We start from the raw sequence: 25,892 nt of genomic DNA on the forward strand, positions 1-25,892 counted from the left end.
TTCAGGGAGAAGTGGTGATTCCCTTAGGAGGGATGCAGATATTTTCCTTTTGTGAGGATAAAGATCCTATAATCCCCAAATACCTGATGGCATAATGTCACTACCCAAAAACCCACCCATGTTGAAGCCCAAAAGATAATGTATGAAAAACCACCTAAACAGAATATATTTTCCACTTTTGGAATATTTGGGTCACATGTGGTACCCCTGACTGCAATGGTTCTGTCTTGGGTAAAAATCCCAAACTAAATGTTATTCCACATAATGTTCATATGACATCTTCTGTTTCGTCTAACCATCAGTTGAAACAAAATAACTTTGGGAAACCTAAAACATTATGGAATTCAATGCCCATAATGCCTGTAGTACTGGGACGAGGAAGAGGAGTAAAGAGTTAATGAGAATCAAAAATGATGTCAAGCAGACCGTGCGGTCTAGTTGTTTCTATTCTAATCAGCAAAATGGGACATTTAAATCAAAAACCTAGACACCGGTGAGGAGGGCGTCAGGAACAGCAGAAGGGAAGGCTACGGCAGAGGCTGCAGTCAGAGGAGAAGTTGTGGAGTCTGCGCAGCGGGTACAGGAATCATGGAAGAAAGCGGAGTTTGAGAAAGAAGACCATCTCGGAGGGAGAAGTGCTCCCAGCTGACCAGAGGACCCGAAAGGCCTGGTGGAGCCTGGCGAGCTCCCAGGGAGTGCTGGGTAAGCAATGGCAGCCACCGGAGAGCTGTCAATGCTGCTGGAGGACCAGAGAGGGTATGGCAGTGCACCAAGGTCCCGCCTGCATCGAGACCACACCGGAGCACAGTGAAACAACCCAGAGATGCCGAAAGAAGATGCTGAGTGGACCTAGAGAGAGAGTTAATACCAGATCGCTCCATAAGGCACAATTACAATTCAGAGACAGTTGTGAATACCAGCCAAATAGAAAAGAATGGCAAAAAAGGGTGAAATTCTTGTCACATTGGACATCATTTTGGGGAAAGCTGGAAACCCACATTGCCAGAAGCAATCAGGCAACCGTTGTACAGTTCTCCTCATGTGAGATGTTTGCGGGGAGAAACCTGGAGCAAACATTGCCACAAGCAGAGAAACCATTTATAGTTTTGAAGTTGAAACCCATTCCTGGCAGGCGCGTGAACCAGAAAAGGAACAGTTGTGTTCAAGAAGAGAACTTTGTTGTTATAAAAAGGGTTGTGTATGAAGTTGAAATCACACCTGGCAGGCGAATAAACCAGGAAAGGAGCAGTTACCTTCAAGGAGAAAACTTTGTTGCTATAAAGAGTACAGAGGAAAGAAGATAATTACCTTATTATTACTTTATCCTCCTGGCAAACTATTGTGTAACAAGCGACATTTTCTGTGCTGTCCTGACAAAAGAATTATGTGGACAGGATGGTTGTGTCATCAATCTAAGTAATCCTTTTTTGCTAAATGGAGAAAAAAAAACTTTGTGGAAGAAACAGGTGCTTTGGTTTTGTACAAGAATTTGGTGAAAGAGACATTTTCTTTACCCATTTGAAAGAATGTTGGATGAATGAGACATTATTGCACTGAAAAGAACATGGCTGAAACAAAACTCTTTCAAAAGTCTTCCTGAATTGATTCAGGGGAAGGGAATCAAACCAAACCCTGGTCACAATGATTGCTTTGTGGGAAACCTAAGTTTGAACTTTTGCACATTTTGCTTAAACTGAAAACAGACATATTTACTGTATGCACTTTGAAGTATGTATAAGTGTGGGGGTCAGATACATTGGGACACAAGGTCATCTTTCTTTAGCTTTTAGTTTGCTAGGTAGGAACCATCTGGTTAGGATAGATCAAAAATGGCGCTTGTCATGGTGCGAATGTTTTTGAATATGACCCCAGACTTTGCCCTCGTTCTAATAATGTGCAACGTTGCACTTGAACCGGTGCAGTTTCTGCAATCTGACCACTGATATGCTATAGAAATGGAGCGCACGGAACGCAGTGGCCCAATCAATGCCATTATTTCACGGAACACTTATTGCATGTTGGAAATCAACTAGGGAGATGGGAGAAGAGAAACAAAACACAACCTTTCGCTGGCCAAATGTTAGGAAAACATTTGGCCTGAAAGATGCAAACAGGGGCAAAGGTAAAAGAGAAGCAGAAAGAGGCATCTTTTTTCTGTTAAATGGTCAGCGGGTGCCGTATTGTAAATTGCTAAGTGAGGCCTATGCGAGTAGCAAGTTTAAGAATCAGAACGTCCGTATGACGTTCATTCGGGAAACGTCCGGCATGTCGTTGTTTTTTTGTTGTTGTTGCTTGCTGTTGTTGCTGTAATCAGTAGACAACGGACTTGATGCCTTGCGCCATTGTAAAACGCTTTTGATAATCGTGCCGGCCATGTTTCTAGGAAACTCGCAGCTGAGCGCCATATGCTTTTGTCTTCTCTGTTGTCACAGCGGCTGCACCCTACTCGTGACATTCCGACCTGTCGTTTTGAGCTCAAGAAAAATGCAGCTACAATTGCCCCCAAGCCCTGCGTCCTGCAACAAAGGCATGACGTGCTGATGGCGAGCACCTGTTTAAGAAGCAGTGTTTTCGCTTCTGCCTCAATCTATACTTCCGTTGGGCTTCAGCTCGGCCACGTTAGCACCTCTCCCAGAGACCCAAGGCGGACCTCAACACCCTCGTCTCCTTAGTTGCCTCGACGCTTCCTTCATCGACTTGTTGACGGCATTTCCCCCTGACCACCTTTAACCTGAGCTGTTTAAGCATTCGTACCACTCTTTTTGGGGAGCCGTCAAGAGCATTACGCGTCACTTAAATCTCAGGCGATCATGGTAGCCTTTCATCTAATGCCATCCGTATTCCTTTACCTGGGCCTAGGTGAGTACCTTTTTTTTTTAAAAAAAAAATACTTATAGCCAGATCTCCCCCATACACCTTTTGTGTAAGAAAAAGGAAATCGTGTGGTACAAATCGGCACATTTTACAGCATTAACAATTAATTTAAATACTAGCAAGGGGGGGTGCGGTTAAAGGTCCAATGTTGTGTCTTTTTAGCAGAAGGAGCGTGTATTCTAAAAGGCCCCATTTCTTTTGGCAGGCCAGTCCCGGTTTTAACTTTGCATTCTGGAACTCGCAGTGGCCGATTGCCCCAATCTGAACCTAGCACTAAAGGTCCAAGACTGCAAATTTAAAACTGGTACTGGACTCGCATCTCCCAACTGGAATAGGACATGTTGGCGTGTATGAACATCATATGTACATCATTGGCAGAAAACATGTATTCCAGGTGGGAAGGAGTCAATCAATCTGTCTATATTTATTAGAATCAGATTCTCCATTAACACCCCACACGGGTCTAAATACATTGTAATAACATTTTAAAATCTTAGAAATATAAAGATGTCAATGTTAACAAAAAAAAAACGCCAGTCTAAATTCAGATATCTAAACATTCACATGAATTTAAACCTTTGTAAAAAAGTGTTTATCAAACAAATTCATGTAAACTATGAATACAAATCATATCCTTGCAGTTCATTCCAAAAGACCTTGCTTTGAAGAGGATCCCAATATTAAATATATCAACATCGGGTTTAAGCATACCAACATAACATTCAGAAATCAATAAAAAGTGTTCCAAATCTTCAGAGACTCCAATTCTGCAAACACATCTTGTGGTGTCTTGAAGGATCACCTTCTTATTGTTTCTAGTCACACTGACATGAGGCCACCAAAGACAGTAAACAATCAACTGTGCAACCACTGCAGTTAATGCACTGCTGTGGATTCAGTTAATGCACTGCTGTGGATTGGTCCCTTATTAAAGTGTCTTATAGAAAGTCTAGAAGCAACCACAAGCACTGCAGGGTGATGCTGTGGAGTTACACTTTCACAATAGGAAGTCTGCTCGGAGTTGCAGCTGAAGTGAGGGGCTGCAGGCTCCCATTGCAGGAGGAGCACCGGGGCATGTCTGCTGCCTTCCCGGTCCACTCCGGCGGGCTATGCTGGTGCGCGGTGCACGCGCATAGTCGCGATATCGTGAGGATGGTTCCTCACATACCTCCTTTTGTTGAGCAGCTTGTTCCTACTCCATTACAAGTCTCTGTACTTGGTTGGCCTTCTCTTCTCTTGTTGGGGTCGGGTCTCACTGGATGACACTCCCGTGTGGGTAATGTCAGCGTCAAGTGTTTCTCCTGGCCCTTGTGATAGTTGAGAGCTTTCACTGCGATGTTCATTTGCTTTGTGTGCGAACTTCCTGGTGCTGCTCCCATCATGATTCTCATACTCCAGTCTTCCTTTCCTGTTGTCTCTGTGCTGTTAAATGGATCCACTTGTTCGTTTATATCCTCTTCTATCGTGAATGTTCTTCTCTCAAGCGGTTTCCCTCTGAACATGGCTACTCTGTCTAGATTCTACTTTTTGCCATCGCTGGTGTAAATGTGATTGGTGCCTTTCTGGTCAACCTCTATGGGCTGGCTATACTTGGAGCCAGTTATCGTGTCCTTGTGTGGCAGTCTTTTTTACTAAATCCCCTTCATTGATATGATATATTTTATTTATATTGCGCTCATACACAAGTGTTTCAGAGCACGACCAAGCAAAGGGAGGGGAACAGGGGAGAACAAAAATACGATTTTACTAGGCTCAGTGACATTAAGTGTTACATGCAAGTGCATGGAAAATGGGGGGGAAAAGGGGGAAAGTGCGTGGAGTGGGAGGTGTTTAAAGTGCGGAACAGAGGAGAGAAACAAATAAGTGAAATAAATAAATAAATGCAATGAAAATGGTAGTGCAGCCAGACAAGTGGCAAGTACGTGATGAGTCAGATAGGGTATATCTGATAAGTGCAGAAGAAGAGTGAGGGACTGCATGGGAACAGAATACAGATCCCAGTGCCGAGGGTGGCCTGCAGGCAGTGCAGGAGGGAGGCAGGGTAAGCAGGTATCTGGGCCTGAAGGACAGAGGGTGGCCAGGTGCATAGTGACAAGAGAGAGAGAAACAGATCAGCAGGGGAGAAGAAGGGCAAAGGCAGAGGCGAAGAGGAGGGTCTTGAGATGCATCTTGAACCGGAGATGGTTCTCCTCAAGTTTCAGGGTGGTCCAAAGGGAGGCCCCAGCCGAAGACGGAGATCTGCCCCCAGCTTGTTTCTTAGAAAAACAACTGACACTGAGGGAATTAGAAGTAGAGGAGCGAAGGGCTCAAGAAGGAAGGTATTTACAGAGTGATAGTTGAAGGTATTTCAGACCTAGGCCCCAGAAAACCTTGTGGACAATGCAGATGGTTTTAAATGTAATGCTTGCATCTGCTGGGAACAATGAAGGGATTTCAGAGCTGGAGAGATACGATCCCAGGGCTCAAGGCCAAGGACAAGTCTTTCAGTCCTTTTTTGGATTAGTTGTAAAGGGCGAATAGTGGAGGCAGGTAGAATTAGAAAGAGGCTGTTAAAATAGTCCAACCTGGAGAGAACTGGAGCTTGGGAGACAGCTTCTGGGTGAAGCAGAGGAAAGGCAGAGTACCTCTAAGGCAGTGTAGTAGGAAGTTTGACTTTTTAGAGATGTCCGAGATGTGTGCAGAGAAGGAAAGTGTGGAATCAAAGATGACCCTCTTAGCCTCGCAGGTAGGGGTAGGAGGAGGGCCAAGGGAGGCCGGCCAGAGAGTGAGGGGAAAGGATGGTGAAGGTGTACCAATGAGGAGGATCTCCGTTTTGTTGGCATTCAGAAAAAGATCGTTGGCAGCACACCAATTTTGAATGGCGGTTAGGCAGTCAGGGATGAGGGGAGGCGAGGAGGTGGCTGAAGGAAGCCTGAAAACGAGTTGTCATCAGCATAGCACGGGAAGTTTGAGCAGGAAATGGAAATGCAGTAAGCGAGAGTTGCCTAGTATTGGTTGAAAAGCCAGGGCGAGGGGTTAGACCCCTGGGCAACACCACAGGTAGAGAGGGACATAGCGGATAGGAATGACCCAAGTGTAACCTGGGAGGGTCGATCAGAAAGGAAAGAGGTCAGCCAGAGCCTAATCAGTGATACCCAGGTTTTCACAGAGACGATTGAGCAGGATGGTATGCTTGACTGTGTCGAAAGCAGAGGTGTGATCAAGAAGGATGAGGACAGAGGGAGTCGAGGTTAGACAGCAGGTCTTCATGGATGTGCAGGAGAGCAGTTTCCGTGCTTCGGGCAGCTCTGAATCCAGATTGGTGGTCATAGAGTGAGCCAAAAGAAGGCTAAATTGGGAGATGGACAGCTTTTCCAGGAGTTTCCCCAAAAAGGGAGTAATGGAAATTGGGCGGTAGTAAGCCGGACAAGAGGGATCAGCTGTGAGTTTCTTGAGGAGATGATGCATAGGGGAGTGCTTCAGGGGGGAAGGGAAAGATCCAGAGGCAAAAGAATGGTTGCAGAAATCGGCAAGGGCCGGAGCGAGGGTATGAATGTGGTCCTTAATGATTTTAGAGGAACAGGGTTGGACCTGTTTTGATGAGGCTTTCATAGATTGGACTTGTCTAGCAACCTCATCTGGGGAGAAAAGAGGAGAAAAGAGGAAAAAGGGGGAAAGAAGGGTGGCTGAAGGAGTGTCAGCAAGCCGGGAGGGAGAGGGGAGAGGAGGGAGGCAGGAGGAGAGGGTGGACAAGATGTCCTGGGTTTTGGAATTGAAGTGAGGGGCAAGGGCATTGCAAAGAGCCTGGGAGTTCCGTGCGGTGGACTGTTCTGCGCATATCACTTTGCACCTTCATCAGATCCTTGTTTTTTCTGCATTCTCCACACTATCGATCTCATGTCTATGGCATCATCTTGGCTGACTTTCTGTATTCACGGGGGTACTAGCGTAGATGCAGCCCTCCTTCTCAGCATCTGAAACTGTGACACCCCTGTGACTGCATTGAGGGTCAGGCGATGGGCATCCACAGATTCCTTGACCATTTTATATATCTTCATTCCTGCTGCAATGGGCAGTTGCAAGTCTCCCTTCACGAACCGGTTCACTCTTTCAACCAGGCCATAGGTTTGCGGGTGGTAGAGACTGGCTCTCAACTGCCGAATTTTGTGCTTCTTAAGAAAGCTTTCCATCTTTCTGAAGACTAACTGGACGCCCATTATCTGTCAAAATATCATTGGGCAGACTTTCTCTCTGGAACACAGAGTTCAGCACTTCAATGACAGTGGCGGTGGTGATGTCCAGTACAAATTCAACCTCCACCCATTTAGACAGGTAGTCCACCATGACTACTCTGTACCTGTGATTGGATAACACAGCGTCCAGCGGGCCGATAAAGTCTAACTCTAATTTGCGCCACACCCCAGTGGGGACTTAAGTGGGAATCATGGGCGCCTTTCCTACTGTGAATCTTTTTATCACTGTTGACAGATTCGTGGCATCTCTCGATCATTGTTCTGACATCTTGGTCCATGTCTGGCCACCGTTATGCGTCACTTACTCTCCGTCTTGTCATGTTGTTGCCTAGGTGTCTGGCATGGTCCCTACATAGTATGACTTTCCTCATGCCTCTGGGCCGAATTACTTGATCTCCTTTCATCAGTAGACCGTCCGTTTCCATGATTTCTTCATCGGCATTCCAATACGGGTGTAGTCCTTCCAGGATTGCCCTTTCACTTGGCCAGCCATTCCGAGCCCAGTCTGCTACTTTGCTCAAGGACTCATCCTTCCAGTGAGCTTTGCTCATCTCCAAAAATTCTCTGCTCCTTAAGTCTTTGATGAACGCAACAATGCATTTGTCTTGGAGGAACGTGATGCCTGGGGTTTTGTGGTCTAACAACCTGGACATGCAGTCGGCTTGGGCATTCTTCCAACCTGCTATATGTACGATTTCGTATGTGCGCTCTTGCAGTTTTGCTGCTATCCTTGCCAATCGTGGTGATGCTCATTTTGTCCCTCCTGGACTCAACAGGTGTACTAAAGGCTTGTGGTCTGTGACCAGTCAAAATCTGGTTCACCACATGTATATGCAAAAGTACTCCACACCTCAAGCACATGCAAGCATCTTTCTCGAATGTGGAGTAGTTTTTTCAACTTCTGAGAGTTCCTTCGACGCAAAAGCGACTATGTGCGCAATATCTCCCTTCTTTTGGGTGAGAGTGGTCCTAGTCCATAGGCACTGGCATCTGTGGTCACACATGTTTCCCACGTTGGGTTGAAGGGTTTTAAACATGCAGCATGAAGAATCTTCGTCCTGAATTCATTGCACACCGTCTCTTGCAGTGTACCTCACACATATTCTGTGCCCTTGCTCCGTAACTTCTTCAACGGAGCTGTATTTTCAGAGAGCCTGGGTAAATATTTTGCATAGTAGTCCGCACGTCCTAAAAAGGATCGCAGTTCGTTTTTTGACGTTGGGGCCGGGGCCTTGACAATGGGCTGCAGGAGATCTTTGTTTGGGCTTACCCCTTCTTTTGAGATCTGGTAGCCAAGGTGCTCTAGATCTTAAGCTCTTAACACGCATGTGTCATAGCGGAGGCGATTGTCGAGGACCTGCTTCAGTGCATTATCATGTGTCTCGGTGTCCTCTGCGTATACAAGGGTGTCGTTCTGGAAATATAACACATTACTGACAACATGTGTCATGCTTCGTGCCAACTTGCCTACATCATGCTCGCCCCCTATGAAGACATGGAAATTGCCCTGGCGCCTTGTACAGCGTCAATACAGAAAAAATTACATTTCCTTGCATTCCCGGAAAATGAGCGGTCACGTGACTCGCAGGCAACGTCTGCGTCCCTCTGCATCATTATATGCGGCTCTGGGACACCGCTCGAGTCTCCTTAACAAGTGCTTTATCGTTCTGTTAAGTCACACTTCTATAGTCTGACTTCAAGGTTCCCGACTTCTGTCTTCCATTTTGGCTACGTCTTTCCGGATTGCCCCTCATTGTCTCCCGACGCCCTGTCTCCTTCCCCTTCCAGCTGACTTCCTGGTTACCTGAACTCTGGCATTTCCACCCGACTTTTCTTCCGCCTTGCCCCTGAATCAGATTTTTGTCCCCTCCCAAAGCTCCTGTTATTCGAGTGCTGCCCTGCACTTTGGCTCCACCCTTTTGCCTGTAAATGTAGCTGCAGCGTTTGGATCTCTGGTCCTGTTTGCCATATACAAATTGTTGCGGCTGTGGTTCTTGACTACCGATTTTCTGTTTTTCAGTACCTCTTGTGCTCTTCTAAAAAAAAACAATTCACAAACTCTGCTCCTCACCAGCTCTGATCATCTCTACACCAAGTGACCGCTGGACGCTCTGCTGAATGATCACTTGGTCATTGCTTTCTATTGTTTCCTGGATTCCAATGCACCCTTGATTTTGGGACGCTTCATGGTTGCTCTTTTCATTTTTCTTTTTTTTATTCTACTGTGGACGCTTTGCTGAGGATTCTGCGACTCTTCTGAGGACACTTTGCTGAGGACTGTGGGTTCTTTTGGGAGGCTCTGCTCTGATACCTGGAATTGGAACTGGTTAGATAGTTGAGCCCTCGATCCGTCCGTGTTAGCTATTTTTGACTTTTTCTCTTCTGGGAACTGTTGGATACTTACTCATGTGTTGCTTGCTTCACTTCTGGAGTTCAGTAGGTTCTTCATTCCTTTCACAATCACTGCAGGTAAGAGTGGGGTTGCTGAGGGTGGTGCAACTGGGAAACCTTGGTTGGAACCATTACTTATTGTATTTGTAATCTTTGTGTTTTCTCCTTAGCTCTGTTGCTGCTCCTGACTTTTCTCCCAAACACGTGGCCTGTCGGGTGTTTTTAGTCCTGCAAGCTGCGCTCTTGGGAGGGGAGAGGGCGTAGTGGGGGGAGGGGGAAGGTTTATTCTGTCTTCGGTCTACTGTTCATTATTCCAGTTTCTGAAAACTAACAGTATTTCAGTGGGATTACCTCCACTAGATCACGACAGTTTAAGGAGCCTTTGTTGGCTATTGGTATGGAAACTGGGGCGGTTCCTATGGCCGCACTCATGCAAGCATTCGCTGCTTTACGCACCAATATGGCATCTGCTGTTGTGACACTCCATCAACGTATGGATGTCCTACAGAGCTTTGTGCAACCTCTGCTTCCCGACGAGGAATTTGGTGGTGCTGCAGCAGCCGCCCCCTCTCCTGTTCCACCATCTCCTCCCCCCTATGCCGGTGGTCCTCCCTGGGCTCTTTCCATTGGCCCCGCCAGAGCGTTTTATGGGAGATCCCAAGTCTTACCAGACATTTATCAATCAGTCACCTGCATTTTCTGTGTCGCCCTTTGACCTTTCCTCATGCTACTACGAAAGCTGCTTTGTTTTATCCCATTTAGGTGGGACAGCAGCAGCCTGGGCAAACCCATTATTGGAAGCCAACGACCCTGCTTTATACGATTTTGATACCCTCATACAAGCTATGAACTCTGTTTTCAATGCTCGGTATAAGGCCCAGGCCTCGAATTTGGAGTTCCTAGCTATAAACCAGGGTAAACAGGAACTCCTGCAGTATCTTGCCCGGTTTAACCAATAGGCTGCAGAAACAACTTGGCCTGAACAAAAGAAGGCAGCCGTCTTTTACATGGGACTGTCCGAAGAACTGAAAGATGCCCTGTCTGTTGTGCCCTCAGTTCCATCGGGGTTTCCAGAGCTGATGGAATTAGTCCTGCAAGTTGATGCTCGACTTCGACAATGCAGAGGCGAACGCAGAGTACCCGAATTACGTTCTTCTAGCTCTGACTCGTCTTCTCCTGTCTTGCCAGGGGATCCTGAACCAATGCAAATAGGGGCTGTGCGAGGTCCCCTGGCAAAGGCGGAGCGAGAAAGACTGCTAGTAAACAATTTATGTTTCTACTGTGGACATTCCAGGCGTTTTATTCGGGAAATGCCAGGACTCGTCCTTGAACCGAACCGGGAGGATGAGTCTGCCTTTGGACGGTTCGGAAGGCTTTCCAATGCATATATATTTGTGCATGCGTTTTTCTGCGGCAGATGGTGTATCTTTTTCTTGCCCAGTTATGTTGGACTCTGGTGCAAGTGGGAATTATATGGAAATCCAATTCGCTAAAAGTCATGGGTTGCCCACTTTCTTGAAATGTAAACCAGAGGAGGTACAAGCCGTGGATGGATCATGTTTAGTGTGAGGACAAGTTACTGAAAACACTGGTTCCATCTGTTACGCTTACCTGGCTCCTACAGAGGCGTCGCTCTGAACTGGACAGCTGCGGTCTCCACCAATGTGACGCGTAGGGCCGAGATGACGGACTGGACTGGCCCACCTAGCTTTGATTGCTTTGCCCGTAGGAATATTCTTCTGCAAATGGCAAAAGGGAATTAACCACCCGTGGAGTTGAGTGTAAATCCCCCCACCCCCGCTGTTCTCACCACGGATCACCTTTGATGTCCCCTCTTATAGTCTTACCTGATGAGCTCTCCATCCTGCATTGAGCGCAGGGGTGCGTTGATAACCAGTTGCTTCACTGGGTCGAAGGAATTGGTGAGTTCCAGAACAATATTGACTCTGAAAAGTATGTAGTTCGTAAGAGTTCAAATGCCTGACTTTCACTCTTGTCCGATTCCTTACACATTGCAGCTTGACCCTAGTGAAGAGTTCATCGTGGCAACCGGTAATATTCTGGTAAGGATTTGTATTTCCAACACAGTTCGATAAATAATGTCAATATGTAACCTATTGCTTTCTCCCTTATTCAGGCACTGAGAGAAAGTATGAAGTCTCGGGAAATAATACCTCCGGCGGTAAAATCAGGTAAGTCTAATGTGGTGAGGAGGGTTCCCCTTGATAGTCCCTTTGTTTCACCTTGCTGTCCTTTTGTTTCCCCTTAGGGGCCGGGGTTCGGTGAAGATGCAGTGGAAGCTGCGCTGACCCGTGAAGAGGAATAGTACCCCCTGTGGTAAAATCAGGTAAGTCTATGGGGGGTTACTAATATTCCTCTGTGTATTCCCTTGGCTCACCTTGCTGTTCTTGTCTACTCCTTAGGTGCCGGAATGCGGCGGGAACATGCAGGAGGATGCGGTGGAATGTGAAGATGCTGCGAAGGCCGGTGAGTTCAGCGCGGCGCTGCAGCAGGCGAGGCTACGTGCATAAAACAACTTCTTTCTTCCAGCTCAAAGGTGCAATGGATCAGGAATTCAGGTAAGGATCAAAGGTATTGCTCTTGTTCTAACCTTTTCTCCTTCTTCCTCCCTTTTTCTAGGAGCTCCAAACTCGAGGCGGGCCTGACAGAAGACTGGATGCAGACTTGCAGGCACGGTGAGCGTTACGCTGCTGGATGCAGAATAACACGAAGCGTGTGCTGCTCTTTGGGAGTGGTTTAAATGGCCTCCAAAGTAGTCCCAGGTAAGTATTCCTCCCCAACCCCGCCCGAGTAAAAGAATAGTCCCTAGGTAAAATAGTCCCTTCCAAACCTCATTTGGCTTGGAGCTCTTGCAGCATGGTCTGCATCAGGTAAGCTTGCAGTATGGTCTGCATCAGGTAAGTTCTACTCTGAGCCTGGCGCCTATGGCGCCAGGACTGACTCTCCATATGAGCCTGGTGCCATAGGCGCCAGGACCGCACCCAAACAGCCCCTAGCAGGGGTTTTTGGGCTTGCCCAAAATAACTTGATGCCTGCTTCCGGGGTTGCTGGACCTGGTCTGGGTCCCCGGGGGTAGGCACCATGACACCATCCTTGTGTCCACAACAGAAGGGCATTCAGAATGGATCAATTTTGACCTAATCTCGACCCCACAGTTTGGGCTGATCCTTGGGCTATCTTGGTTGAAATTGTATAACCCTGCCATTGATTGGGTAAAGCAAACATTACTGTTCTCTTCAGAGTACTGCACCCAACACTGTTTGCAAACCTTTTCTGAAACACATTTTTGACCCTGTCTAGCCTTGGTGGCAGTGCTCTTTGGATCAGTGCCACGCTTCAGGTTTCCACTCCCAAGTTACCCTCGGAGTACGCCGGTTACGCCGATGTTTTTGACAAGGGCTTGTCAGAAAAGCTACCTCCTCACCAGAGTTGCGATTGCCCTATCGACTTGGTGCCTGGGGCAATCTTTCCACATGGCTGTATCTACTCCCTTACCCAAAAAGAAGAGGACTATTTGCAGGAATATGTGGACAAGGCCTTACGCTTGGGTCATATTCAACCTTCTCGGTCTCCTGCAGCCTCTCCCATATTTTTTGTGCCTAAAAAGGAGGGGGATCTACGCCCATGTGTAGATTACAGAGCCCCTAACAAAATTACGATTAAAAACCAGTACCCCTTGCCTCTTCTTATAGCAGAACTTCTAGATAAGTTGACTTCTTCCACTATCTTTACCCACCTTGATTTAAGAGGTGCATACAATCTGCTAAGGGTTAGGCGGGGTGACGAGTGGAAAACCGCTTTTAAGACCAAATTTGGTCTTGAGTACTGTGTCATGCCTTTCAGGCTTTGTAACGCCCCCGCTACCTTCCAGCATTTTGTCAATGACATCTTCAGTGATATGCTGGATTTATATGTCGTGATTTATTTGGACGACATTCTCATATTTTCTGACATCCTTCAACATCATGTGCAACATGTTGTCTCTGTCCTTCAACGTCTTCGGGAGAACTCGCTATTTGCTAAATTGGAAAAGTGTGTTTCCCATGCTTTTTCGGTGGAATTCCTTGGCTTTCGTATCTCTGCAGATGAGGTGCACATGTGCTCCTCCAAGGTACAAGCAGTTCTCGATTGGCCTGTTCCAACTTCAGTGAAGGCCTTGCAATCCTTCCTAGGTTTCTCTAATTTTTACAGGCGTTTTATCTCCTCTTTCTCTGAAATTGTCCCCCTCCCCCTTACTTGTCTCACTAGCCCTTCTGTCCCGTTCTGTTGGGATCATCAGACCCAGTTGGCTTTCCAAACCTTAAAGGAGGCTTTTACATCTGCCCCTGTTCTACAACACCCCAATCCTTCCCTTCCCTTTATTGTGGAAGCTTATGCATCTGCCATTGTGGTGGGGGCCATTCTCTCTCAAATGTGCCCTGCTACACGACGATTGCATCCAGTGGTCTTTTATTCTCGATCCTTGTCACCAGCTGAATGCAATTATACCATTATGGAGAGGGAACCATTGGCCATCCGAGCAGCCTTCAAACAATGGAGACATCATCATCTGGGCACTCGGCATCCGGTCGTTGTTTATACGGATCACTGCAACCTTCAGGCATTATCACATGCCAAGTGTATCAACGCCCGACAGATTTGTTGGCATTTGTTTTTTACCCTGTTCGATTTCAGGGTCACTTGTCGACCTGGTCCATTACATGGTAAGGCTGATGCATTATCTCACATTGGCATTGATCTTGACACTTCAAAGCACAAGCCCTCTATACTACCTGCTGGATCAGTGGTGTGTTTGTTCCGTTTCCCCTTCACTCTTGAACTGCCTAAAAAGGTGGGCCAGGGATCATGTTCCTTCTCTTGAGGATCTAGTGGTCATGCTTGTTTCGGGCCTTCCCTATGTGAAGGATAGATTGTACCTACCTGATATGTGTACCAGCAGTATGGCCTTGAAATGGTCACATTATTCACAACTAGCCGCTCACCCGGGTCAAACAAAAACATATGACCTGTTACATCGCTGGTGCTGGTGGCCGGGTATGAGGGGCGATGTCAACCAGTATATTTCCCAGTGTGCTGTATGTGTACTATGTAAAAAACCATCAGGTAAACTAATAGGTCTTCTTATGAGAATGCCCCTACCTCCATGTCCATGGCACACTGTGATTCTTGATTTCGTGGTGGAGTTACCTGTGGTCAAGAACATGTCAACCATCTTCGTTGCGGTTGATGTCTTCACGAAGATGGCATATTTCATACCTTGTCAGGGTGTTCCATCTGCCACTCGTTTGGCTGCTTTGTTCTTCGATGATGTGGTGCAGTTTTTTGGTCTCCCTACGGTGATGATCTTGGATCACGATTCACAGTTCACTTCTCACTGTTGGCATGCCTTGACCCATTCTTTGGGTATTTGACGCACTTCTTTCATCAGCATATCATCCACAGACTGACGGGCAAACAGCGCACTAAAGCCACTCTGGAACAGTACCTCCGTTGTTTGTTTGCAACATCAAGTGGACTGGTTGTCATACTCGGTGCTGCTGAGTTTGCCTACAACAATTCTAGGCTTTCTTCTATAGGTTGCTCTCTGTTTTATGCTCTAGATGGCCAACACCATTGCTCTCTTTCACCTGTTCTGCCTTCCTTGGAACGAGTCCCTGCAGCCCAAGACATACGGGATGCTCTGGTGTCTATTCGTAAAACAGTTTCTCAGCAATTACTCACTGCCCAATCACGGTCAAAGGATCAAGCTGATAAACACCGTTCTCCGGCTCCCTCCTATCATCCTGGTTTGGCTTTCTACGAAACACTTGTCCATACATGGGAAATGCAAATTGTTACCATGTTATGTGGGCCCTTACAAAGTTTTATGCTGTCTTAATCCGATAGCTGTCCGGTTGGACATACCAGCACGTTGGAGAGTGCATCTGGTATTCCATGTTTCATTACTTCGTCCTTGTGTTCCTGGGACTCGTCTTCCCACAGCCCCTGCACCTATTTCTGTGCAGGGTGAGGATGAATATGAGGTTCGGGCTATTTTGGATACCTGCCTTCGTCATGGTAGATAATTTTACCTGGTGGACTGGAAGGGCTACGGCCCGGAAGAGAGGTCTTGGGAACCTGCCTCTCATTTGCATACCCCTCGCCTCTTACGTAATTTCTGGCTACAACATTCTCGTGGTCCCTTGGGTGGCCACTCTTTGCAGGGGGGGGGGGTACTGTCATGCCTCGTGCCAACTTGCCTACATCACGCTTTACCCCTATGAAGACATGGAAATTGCCCAGGCGCCTTGTACAGCGTCAATGCAGAAAAAACTACATTTCCCTGCATTCCCGGAAAATGAGCAGTCACGTGACTCGCAGGCAACCACTGCGTCCCTCTGCATCATTATATGCAGCTCTGGGACACTGCTCGAGTGCTCCTTAACAAGTGCTTTATCGTTTTGTTAAGTCACACTTCTGTACTCTGACTTCCTGGTTCCCGACTTCTGTCTTCCATTTTGGCTACGTCTTTCCGTATTGCCCCTGATTGTCTCCCGACGCCAGGTCTCCTTCCCCTTCCTGGTTACCTAAACTCTGGCATTTCCACCCAACTTTTCTTCAGCCTTGCCCCTGAATCGGATTTTTGTCCCCTCGCAATGCTCCTGTTATTCGAGTGCTTCCCTGCACTCTGGCTCCACTCTTTTGCCTTTGAATGTAGCTGCAGCATTTGGATCTCTGGTCCTGCTTGCCATATACAAATTGTTGCGGCTGCGGATTTTCTGTTTTTCAGTACCTCTTGTGCTCTTCTTAAAGAAAACAATTCACAAACTCTGCTGCTCACCAGCTCTGATCATCTTTACCCAAGTGACCGCTGGACACTCTGCTGAATGATCACTTGGTCACTGCTTTCTATTGTTTCCTAGATTGCAGTGCACCCTTGATTTTGGGATGCTTCATGGTTGCTCTTTTCCTTTTTCTTTTTTTTGATTCTACTGTGGACGCTTTGCTGAGGATTCTGCGACTCTTCTGAGGACACTTTGCTGAGGACTGTGGGTTCTTTTGGGACGCTCTGCTGTGATACCTGGAATTGGAACTGGTTAGATAGTTGCACCCTCGTTCCATCCGGGTTAGCTAATTTGCACTTTTTCTCTTTTGGGAACTGTTGGATACTTACTCATGTGTTGCTTGCATCACTTCTGGAGTTCAGTAGGTTCCTCATTCCTTTCACAATCACTGCAGGTAAAAGTGGGGTTGCTGAGGGTGGTGCAGCTGGGAAACTTTGGTGGGAACCATTACTTATTGTATTTGTAATCTTTGTGTTTTCTCCTTAGCTCTGTTGCTGCTCCTGACTTTTCACCCAAACATGTGGCCTGTCAGGTGTTTTTAGTCCTGCAAGCTGCACTCTTGGGGGGGTCGAGGGGGGAGAGCTTTATTCTGTCTTTGGTCTACTGTTCATTATTCCAGTTTCTGAAAACTAACAGTATTTCAGTGGGATTACCTCCACTAGATCACGACAACACGTAGCAGGGAGTTCATCATTCTCTGGAACGCAGAGGCAGCCGATGACAACCCAAACGGCATGCAGGTATATTGGTACGTGCCAAATGGAGTGATGAAAGCCGTTAGGAGGCGTGATTCCTTGTGTAGGTAGATTTGATGATATGCATCACGCATATCTAGCTTGGAGAAAATCTTTGCCTTTCCCATCATGAGTATCAACTCATTGATGCTCGGTAGCAGGTAGCTGCCCGTAATTCTCCATGTTGAGGCTGCGCATCAATACAAGCTCTTAAGTTATCTGATGACCGTTTCTTGAGCAGCATGACCGGGCTCAGACATTCTGAGTGCCTTCACTGACCATCCTGCGCAGTTTGGACACTAGTGCCGCTCTCTTGGTTGCTGGGACCAGCCTGACTTTGTGCTTCACAGGCACTGCTCCCTGCTCCAGACAAATTTTGTGCACATTATTTTTTATCTTCCCTGGACCTTCAGAGAAAAAGTTTGGATATTCGTTGCGCAGGCTCGGCGCGCCTCCTGCTGACACTAACAGAACTTGGTCATCAGTGCTGGGGTCCAGGCGAATGCTCAACTTGTGCTGATCATCTCATCCCAACACTGCTGGGCCTTCTTCTGACAAATACACTTTGTGGTCTGCCTGCCTTTAGACTCAAGGATGGCCTTGACACAAGTGTTTCAAAGCGCGACGAGGCAAGGGAGGGGGAACAGAGGGAAGACACAGACAACAATCTTACTAGGTGAGGTGACATTGAGATCGCGCGTTCAGGCGAGGGGGAGGGGGAAAGTGCGGGGGGACAGGGAGAGGGGGCAGTGCAGTACATAGGATGAAAGTAATAACAAATAAAACTATAAATAAAAAGTGCGTCAGCTGGTGCCAAGTGCTGGTACGGGGCTGTAGGGATACAGAAACATCCCCCGAGTGCAAGGGTTGCCAGGGGGCAGTGCAGGTGTGCAACTGGCTGGGGCAGGACCTGGGCCCGAGATCAGAGGGTAGCCAGGTAACCAGTGCAGTTTCAGTTTCAAACCAGGAGATTAGTGGGGAGAGAAAGCAGAAGCAAAGATGAAGGCCTTGAGGTGCTTCCAGAACCGGAGATGGTTCTCCTCAAGTCTCAGAGAGGCAGGGAGGCTGTTCCAGAGGGAGGCCCCTAGCCGAAAAAAGGGATCTACCACCATCTCGTTGCTTGTAGAAGCGGCTGGCCCTGAGGGAGTTTGAGGCGGATGAGCGAAGAGCTCGAGAAGGAAGATATTTAGGAAGAGAGATTTGAAGGTATTGAGGCCCCAGGCCCCAGAAGGCCTTGTGGACAATGCAGAGGGTTTTGGAATTAATCCTTGCAGCCACTTGAAGCCAGTGCAGAGATTTAAGTCCTGGAGAAATACGATCCCTGGGCTTGAGGCCAAGGACAAGTCTCGCAGTCCTGTTCTAGATGAGTTAAAGAGGGCGGAGAGTAGAAGCAGGCACATTTAGAAAGAGGCTGTTGCAGTAGTCCAGCCTAGAGGGAACCAGAGCTCTAGAGAGAAGGAGAGGAAAGGTAGAATACCTCTAAGGAGGTGCAGCTGGTAGTGTGACTTCTTACAGGGACGTCAGAGATGTGAGGAGAGAAGGAGAGTGCGGCGTCGAAGATGACAGGAAGAGGGCCAAGAGAGGCCAGCCAGAGAGTGACTGGAAAGGAGGGCGCAGGTGTGCCGATGAGGAGAATCTCGGTCTTACTGGCATTAAGGCAGAGATCATTGATGGCACACCACTCCTGAATAGCAGACAGCCAGCCAGAGATCAGAGAAGGAGAAGAGGTGGTGGAAGGGAGCTTGAAAATTAGTTGAGTGGCATCCGCATAGCACTGAAATTTGGGGCAGAGAGCGGCAATGTGGTGGGCAAGAAGTGTCGGGTATTGGTTGGACATCCAGGGAGAGATGCTAGACCCCTGGGGAACACCACAGGTAGAAATGAAGATGGAGGAGAGGAAGGACCCGTTGGACCTGGGAGAGTCAGTCGGAGAGGAAAGAGGTCAGCCAAGCCAGGGCCTGATGGGTGATGCCCAGGTTATCACGGAGACGGCTGAGCAGGATGGCATAGTTGACTGTGTCAAAGGCAGAAGAGAGATCAACTAAGATGAGGACACAGCGGGTGTTGGAATCGAGGTTGGAGAGCAGGTCTTCATGGATGTTCAGGAGAGCAGTTTCTGTGCTTCTGGCAGCTCTGAAGCCAGACTGATGGTCATGGAGACGACCAACTGATTCAATCAGAAGATTAAGCTGGGAAATGGACAGCTTTTCCAGGAGTTTGCCAGGGAAAGGAGTGCTGGAGATTGGTCAATAGTTAGCTGGGCAGGATGGGTCGGAAGAGGGTTTTTTAAGAAGAGGGTGCACAAGGGAGTGCTTCAGGGGGGAAGGGAAGACTCCAGTGGCAAAGGAGTGGCTGCAGAAGTCAGCCAGAGCAGGAACCAGGGAGTCAATGCGGTCCTTGATGGTTTTGGAGGAACAGCAGTGAACCTGTTTTGACAAGACTGTCATAGATCGGACTTGTTTAGAAACCTCGTCTGAGGAGAACGGGGGAAAGGCAGAGAAGGAGAAAGCTAATTGTATTTTGTGGGAGGGAGAGAAGCATCGTCCATTTTCTTAAACCTGCTGCCATTTACTCATTAACATAACGTACAGCTTTGGAAATACTTTGTAAATTAGATTTACCTTTGTGTGTTTAAAAGTATTTTTTGACATTTCTGCAACGAGCAAGCACTCGTATTTTGTCTTTCCTGCTGCATTTATTTTTGAACTACAGGCTCTGGGAACTACAGCTCCCAGGAGCACTTGCCGCCTATTTTTGGATACGTCAGGCGCTTTGAGCGCCGGCGCTTTCGGGGGCAAGCCGGTCTGCGCCGGTCCTCGCCGTCCGCGGCGTTCAGGGCGGAAAGTGCTGCCCGCCTTCCCATAGACCGCTGTAACATCTTCACAGGTAATCATGGGGTTGCTCCCTTTTGATAAGCTTGCGTTAGATCTCAGTAAGCTTGCGCGCATTAACCTGGTCCAAAAAGTGGTAGAAACTGCCCTTAACCGAGTCAGTCAGGACTCAAAGGAAAAATTAGCCATCAAAAGGCCCCCCAAGAAAGAAAAATTGACCGTTTCCCCCCCCGGAACTGTCCCGAGTTTCACCCCTCAAATAAGCTAGACTTAAAAATATGCTTGCTTAACACGCGCTCTCTCAATAAACATGCACAATGTATTCATGACAGGATTGTCAATGAACAAATAGACATCTTCTGCATAACTGAAACCTGGCTCAAGGACCCTATCGGCCCCACCTGCGACATCAGAGTCCCGGAAGGCTACTCCATCTTCTACTCTAACAGAGAAGAAGGCCAGAGGGGTGGTGTAGCAGTCATCGCAAGAGACTCTATACGTATGTTTCCCAGCAGCATAGCATGTACAGGCTGTGAAATACTGCACCTCAAACACACCCCTACGGCTAACAGTAGTTTAAACTTGATTGTCCTATACAGGCCCCCCACGTCCACCCAAGAATTCAACGACGAAATAACGCATCAACTCAATATGCTTAAAGGACCCAACGCAGCCACACTAGTCATGGGTGACTTTAACCGCTGGTATGGCGATACAAAAGACAAAGAAGCTAGCAAACTTCAAAGATCCCTAAACAACATTGACTTTGAGATCAACAACCAAGAGCCCACAATGGACAACGGCCATCTTCTTGACTGGGTCATCTCTAACAATCTCGAAACCCGAGAGTTTAAGACTGAACCTTGCATTTGGTCAGACCATCATAGCATATCCTTCCACATCACTGTGCCTCTTCCCAAACCCAAAACCCCCAACTGCCCGACCCTCTCGACACACCGTAACTACAAAAACATTGATAGGAACCACCTCATACAATGCCTAGCTGAGGTGGATAAAAACCAAATCGAAAATGACTCTTGCGAAACAACGTTAGCAAATCTACTTAGTCACCTCGAGAAACTCACAGACCAAATTGCTCCCCTCCAAACTAAATCAACTAGACCCACCCAAAAAAAAACAATGGTTCTCCAAAGAACTTGCAGAACAAAAAAAGGACAAACGAAACAGAGAAAATGTCTGGCTAAAAAATCCTTCATCAGCCAATAAAGCCCGCTGGAAGGAAAGCGAAATAAAATATAAACATATGATAACCAAGGCCAAAAAAAACTTCTATAACGAACAGATCTCCACAGCCACCAGTTCCACCAGCAAACTGTTTACTATCCTTAAATCCATAGAAAAACCCAAAGCCATTACCCCTCCTTTCCTACCCTCTCAAGAAGAATGCGATGCCACCCAGATCGCCGCCTTCAACAAAATTTCAAAAGACAGGGACGCCATCATAAATTACCTGACCAACAAAAAAACGACAGTCACTCTGCCAGCTGAGACTGCAACAGCAGGTATTGGAACTTTCAAGTTCACAGAGATCAACAACCGCGAAATGATCAAAGTACTGGCGACCATGAAACCCGCGACCTGTGCAGAGAATATCATTCCACCTAAGATAATATTGGACAACATAGACATTTTCGCCCCCATCCTGACAAAGATCATTAATGCCTCTTTTAGAGACCAGGAAGTCCCTAATGCCATCAAAAAAAGTCACAGTAACCCCCTAGTAAAAAACGCGATCCGAATAATCTCAAACCCATAACAAACTACAATTTCATCCTCAAAATCATGGATAAGATCGCCACCATGCAGCTCCAGGCACACGTAGAGGAATCCAATTCCCTCCACCCACAGCAGTCTGGTTTTCGCCCCGCACACAGTACCGAGACGGCCATGTTAGATCTGCAGACCAAAATGCTCGGTATTATTGACAAGGGTAAGACGGGCCTCCTCGTTCTACTCGACCTCAGCGCCGCATTTGATCTCCTCGACCATAACCTACTCCAGAATGCGCTAAAAAAGACCACCAACTGCTCCGATGAAGCCATCAGCTGGATAATGTCCTTTCTAAAAAACAGAATATCCAGAGTGCACTGGGGGGATAAGTTCTCCCTCGAAAAAGAAATCCTCTGTGGAGTTCCCCAAGGGGCCAGTATGTCACCCCTACTGTTTAATCCTTACTTAAAGTATCTATGCCTTGTTCTCGACCACATAAACACCTATTTCACTAACTATGCTGGTGACACGCAGCTTGTATTCGAACTAAGTGGCAATTATCAGAAAGATAGCGAGCAACTTACTATGATACACAACCACGTGGAGCAATGGATGGACTCCAATTGGATGTGCCTAAACGGAAAAAAACTGAACTCATGATTTTCGGCTCATCCTCTGCTCGTGCTAAGCTATCCTCATCCTACACATCCTTCCACATTAAAGATACCCCCATTCCGGTCCTAAGCAAGGTTAAAACCCTAGGTATGCTGCTAGAAGCATCGTTGGGTGCGGACGCCCAAGTACAGTTCATCAAAAAAAACTGTGCTTACCACCTCCATCTAATAAAAGCCATCAGACCATTCATATCTGAGGAAAATTGCGCGACCATAGCAAGAGCCACCATCTTGTCGCGCCTTGACTATGGCAACGCTTTAGTCCTGGGTGCCTCCAAGCAATGCCTACAAAGCTACCAAATTGTACAGAACAACGCGGTAAGAATTGTCAAGCTCAAAACTAAAACAGAGCTTATCAGCAACTCCAGAAATTTCAAAACCTTAACCATTGTTCACAGATGCATCTACGGAAAGGCACCAACCTACTTAAAAACTAGGATCAAACCATACGTTCCTAATAGAACACTGAGATCATCCCAACTAGGTAAAATTGCTACGGCACCACACAAACTCAAAAGTGGCTTAGGTAGAGCCTTTCCAACCCTTGCAGCCAACCTTTGGAACAACCTACCAGACCACCTTAGGCTGGAAACCAACTACTCGCGTTTTCGCAAACAGGTAAAAATCCACATCTTCAAATAAACGGCCATCACTGCCTATACCTGAGTTAGCTTAACTCTTTGTGACTGTCCCATCCGCTCTGTCCAATCACTATCTGTTCGTCCGTTCTCGTGTCCTTGTTTCTGCGCACTGAGGCTCGCGAGCTACCGGCGCAATATAAATATTAAATAAAAATAAATAATAAAAATAAATAAAAAGGACGGAGGAGCGGTGGCCGAAGAAGGGCCAGAGGAAGAGCAGGGAATAGGAGGAGGAGGAGAGGGAGAGAGGACAGGATGTCCTGAGTTTTAGAGATGAAATGAGAAGCCAGGGCCGTGCAGAGGGCCTGGGAGGGGACAGGAGAGGTAGAGACTGCAGCAGGATTGGCCAGCTCCTTGCAGATTTTAAAGAGTTCGGCCGAGTAGTTAGATGCCGCAGAGACGCTGGCTTGGATGTGGGCTCTCTTCTTGGTGCAGACAGAAAGACAGTATTGCCTTTGGAGCAGGCGGCAGGTCAATTTGTCAGAGGATGTACCGGAAGCACGCCATTTCCTCTCAGCCACTGTGCACTTGCGTTTAAGAGTGACGAGGTCTGAGTTGTACCAGGAGTTGCACTTGGCTTTGGGCTTCAAGTGGATCCTCATGACTGGGGTTTCATCATCTGAGAATTTCAACAGCCCTGAGTCCAACAGCCCTGAGTCATCTAGGTGTGGATTTTCGGTCATTATTGTTATCGTAAATCACATGTAACTTTCTCCCGCTTCTCAAACCATTAACCATGATACTCGGCACATTCACTACCCACACTTTTCTTGTATGAGAGACTCAGCAAAAATATCTATTTAAATGGTATAACATGTGCAAACAATCAACTATGTTTGCTAGAGGGAGCTATACCTGGCGTGCCTATGATCGTGTTAGCCTAAAAACCAAAAACACAGAGAAAGTGGCACCCAGAAAGCTAGTTCAGTCCTATCCCACTATACGGGTTTCAGACACTGGTAAATGCATTCCCCAAATGTAAAATTTCATACCAAATGACACTGTCTACCCCATCGGCCACATTTTACAAATGCACTGAAGAATGCTGAGACGGGTACACAAACCTGCAGGTGAATATCATGCGCGCATCAAATACAATTAACATGTAACATTGGAGTTATCAGAATCAGATTCCTCACAATATGCTTCCAAAACCTTGATGTGCAGTAACATCCCACGTGTTCAGTACAAGTTTTTCCCTGCACCACAGCCCAACAGCACACTTTGGTGCACTTCGGGTACGTGTGCGCAAAGGGCTGAAGTAGGGTTTCTGGGTAGCGGGAGGCAGGGACCAGTCCAGAGAACTAGGGGTAAGGAAACACAAAAGTTGAGCGTTCGGGTCAGTCTTAACACCTGTAAGGTGAAAGCAAAAAGTGAGTAATGGAGAATCCAAACAAAAATGAAAGATGTAACATTCACTGCGTTCCGGCAGCAGAGAGCAGCCCTTCCTTTTAGCAGTGGTGACGGCAGAGCTACTGGCTACTTTCTCAATGGCAGCCCAATAGCACACTTTGGTGCACTTCAGGTGCGTGCGCGCACAGGGCTGAAGTAGGGTTTCTGGGTAGCGGGAGGCGGGACCAGTCCAGAGATTTTTGAATTTTAAAAATGTAACATTCACCGCGTTGCGGCACCCGGCAGCAGAGAGGAGCCCTTCCTCTTAGGGACGGCAGAGCTTCTGGATACTTTTTCAATGGTGGCATAACCAGCTCAACAGCACACTTTGGTGCACTTCGGGTGCGCCAGCGGATTCAGGTTAGGGAGGGAAAGGTGGAGCCGCTCCTAATAGGTTTGTTGGTGGATCTGCAGCTGGGCTCCGTTGCCCCTATGAATATAATTTTGCACAGGCCTTCATTCGAAATATTGTAAAAGATTTTGCGTGCATGTGTGGCACGCAGGTCTTTCTCAAAATTCTGCGGCAGCCATTTTGCCAGCCCTGCTGGTCGGTAAAAATGGTGATACACTTTTAGTTTCACTGATGCACATAATTTCCTCAATTTGTTAGGTGGAGTTGGGGCACAAGGTGGAGTTCACATATCCACCTGTTGGTCCCACACTGACAGACAAATGGGCCTGCATCATGGCCAGCAAGTATTTCCATGATGGTGGTAATGCAATGGATTTCTGTGGCATCCACTTCGTATAATAGGTGGATTCCATAGGAATCCATTTTAGGTGCCTCTGGCAATCTTTAATGGTGTGAGGCATTCATGCATTCCCACAAACTTGATGTACGCGGTTTCACTTTTATTTCACTCTGTACTGTTCCACTACAGGGTAGGATAGTTCAAAGGTGCAAGGTGGGGACGTTTTATACGTTCTTTTTTGTTTAAATCTGTTCATTGGCATTTAACAGCAACAAAAGAATGTATACCAGCGAACCGCCACTCTGGTACTGTGGCAGAAATTACATAAAATCAACCGCTACCAACCAGGAAGAAACCTAAGATCAAGCAACAACGTCCATATAGAAACAAAACAATACGAGGAAAGGAAATTTGGATGAACCACATTCTCCTATTTGATATTCAAACTATGGACCTCGGTACCGAAGGAAATCAGAACACTGAAAGACCACCTAATTTGCAAAAAACGAGATGAGCATAAAAACGTGCACGCCTGCAAACCATACCCTGGGACTAAAGCAAACCTGGGACAATAAGCATCGAACAACCAACAATTAAACAACTACACACCCCGAGCCAAATAGAAAAACAAACCACCTCTCTCCTCTTTTCCACATCTGCATACCTCACGTACTACACACACCAAAAAGGGACAGCAAAACTACACACAAACCAGTCGCCCACTGCTAACCATGCCACAAGACAAAACAGTTGTGAACCATAAACAACCCAGACACTGGGTGCTATCCCTTTGGACACAACAAAGCACCCACAGAAATGCTAACCGGCACGGACGCCAGTTTCTCCTGGTTTTGC

At 47.2% G+C, this 25,892-nt stretch overlaps 1 protein-coding gene across 1 annotated transcript in view; it reads left to right on the forward strand.

Annotated features, from left to right (window-relative positions):
• Window positions 1-2,584: 2,584 nt before the first annotated feature.
• Window positions 2,585-25,892, forward strand: part of LOC138580914 (serine protease 27-like) — a 165,539-nt gene continuing 142,231 nt past the window's right edge. Inside the window, exon 1 of the mRNA XM_069651845.1 lies at window positions 2,585-2,859. Coding sequence (XP_069507946.1) covers window positions 2,811-2,859 — 49 coding nt within the window. The 5' untranslated portion in view covers window positions 2,585-2,810. The remainder of the gene's footprint in view (window positions 2,860-25,892) is intronic.

The sequence above is a fragment of the Ambystoma mexicanum genome, chromosome 3p (genome assembly GCF_040938575.1).
Source record: "Ambystoma mexicanum isolate Mex_15411 chromosome 3p, UKY_AmexF1_1, whole genome shotgun sequence".
Taxonomy (NCBI): domain Eukaryota; kingdom Metazoa; phylum Chordata; class Amphibia; order Caudata; family Ambystomatidae; genus Ambystoma; species Ambystoma mexicanum.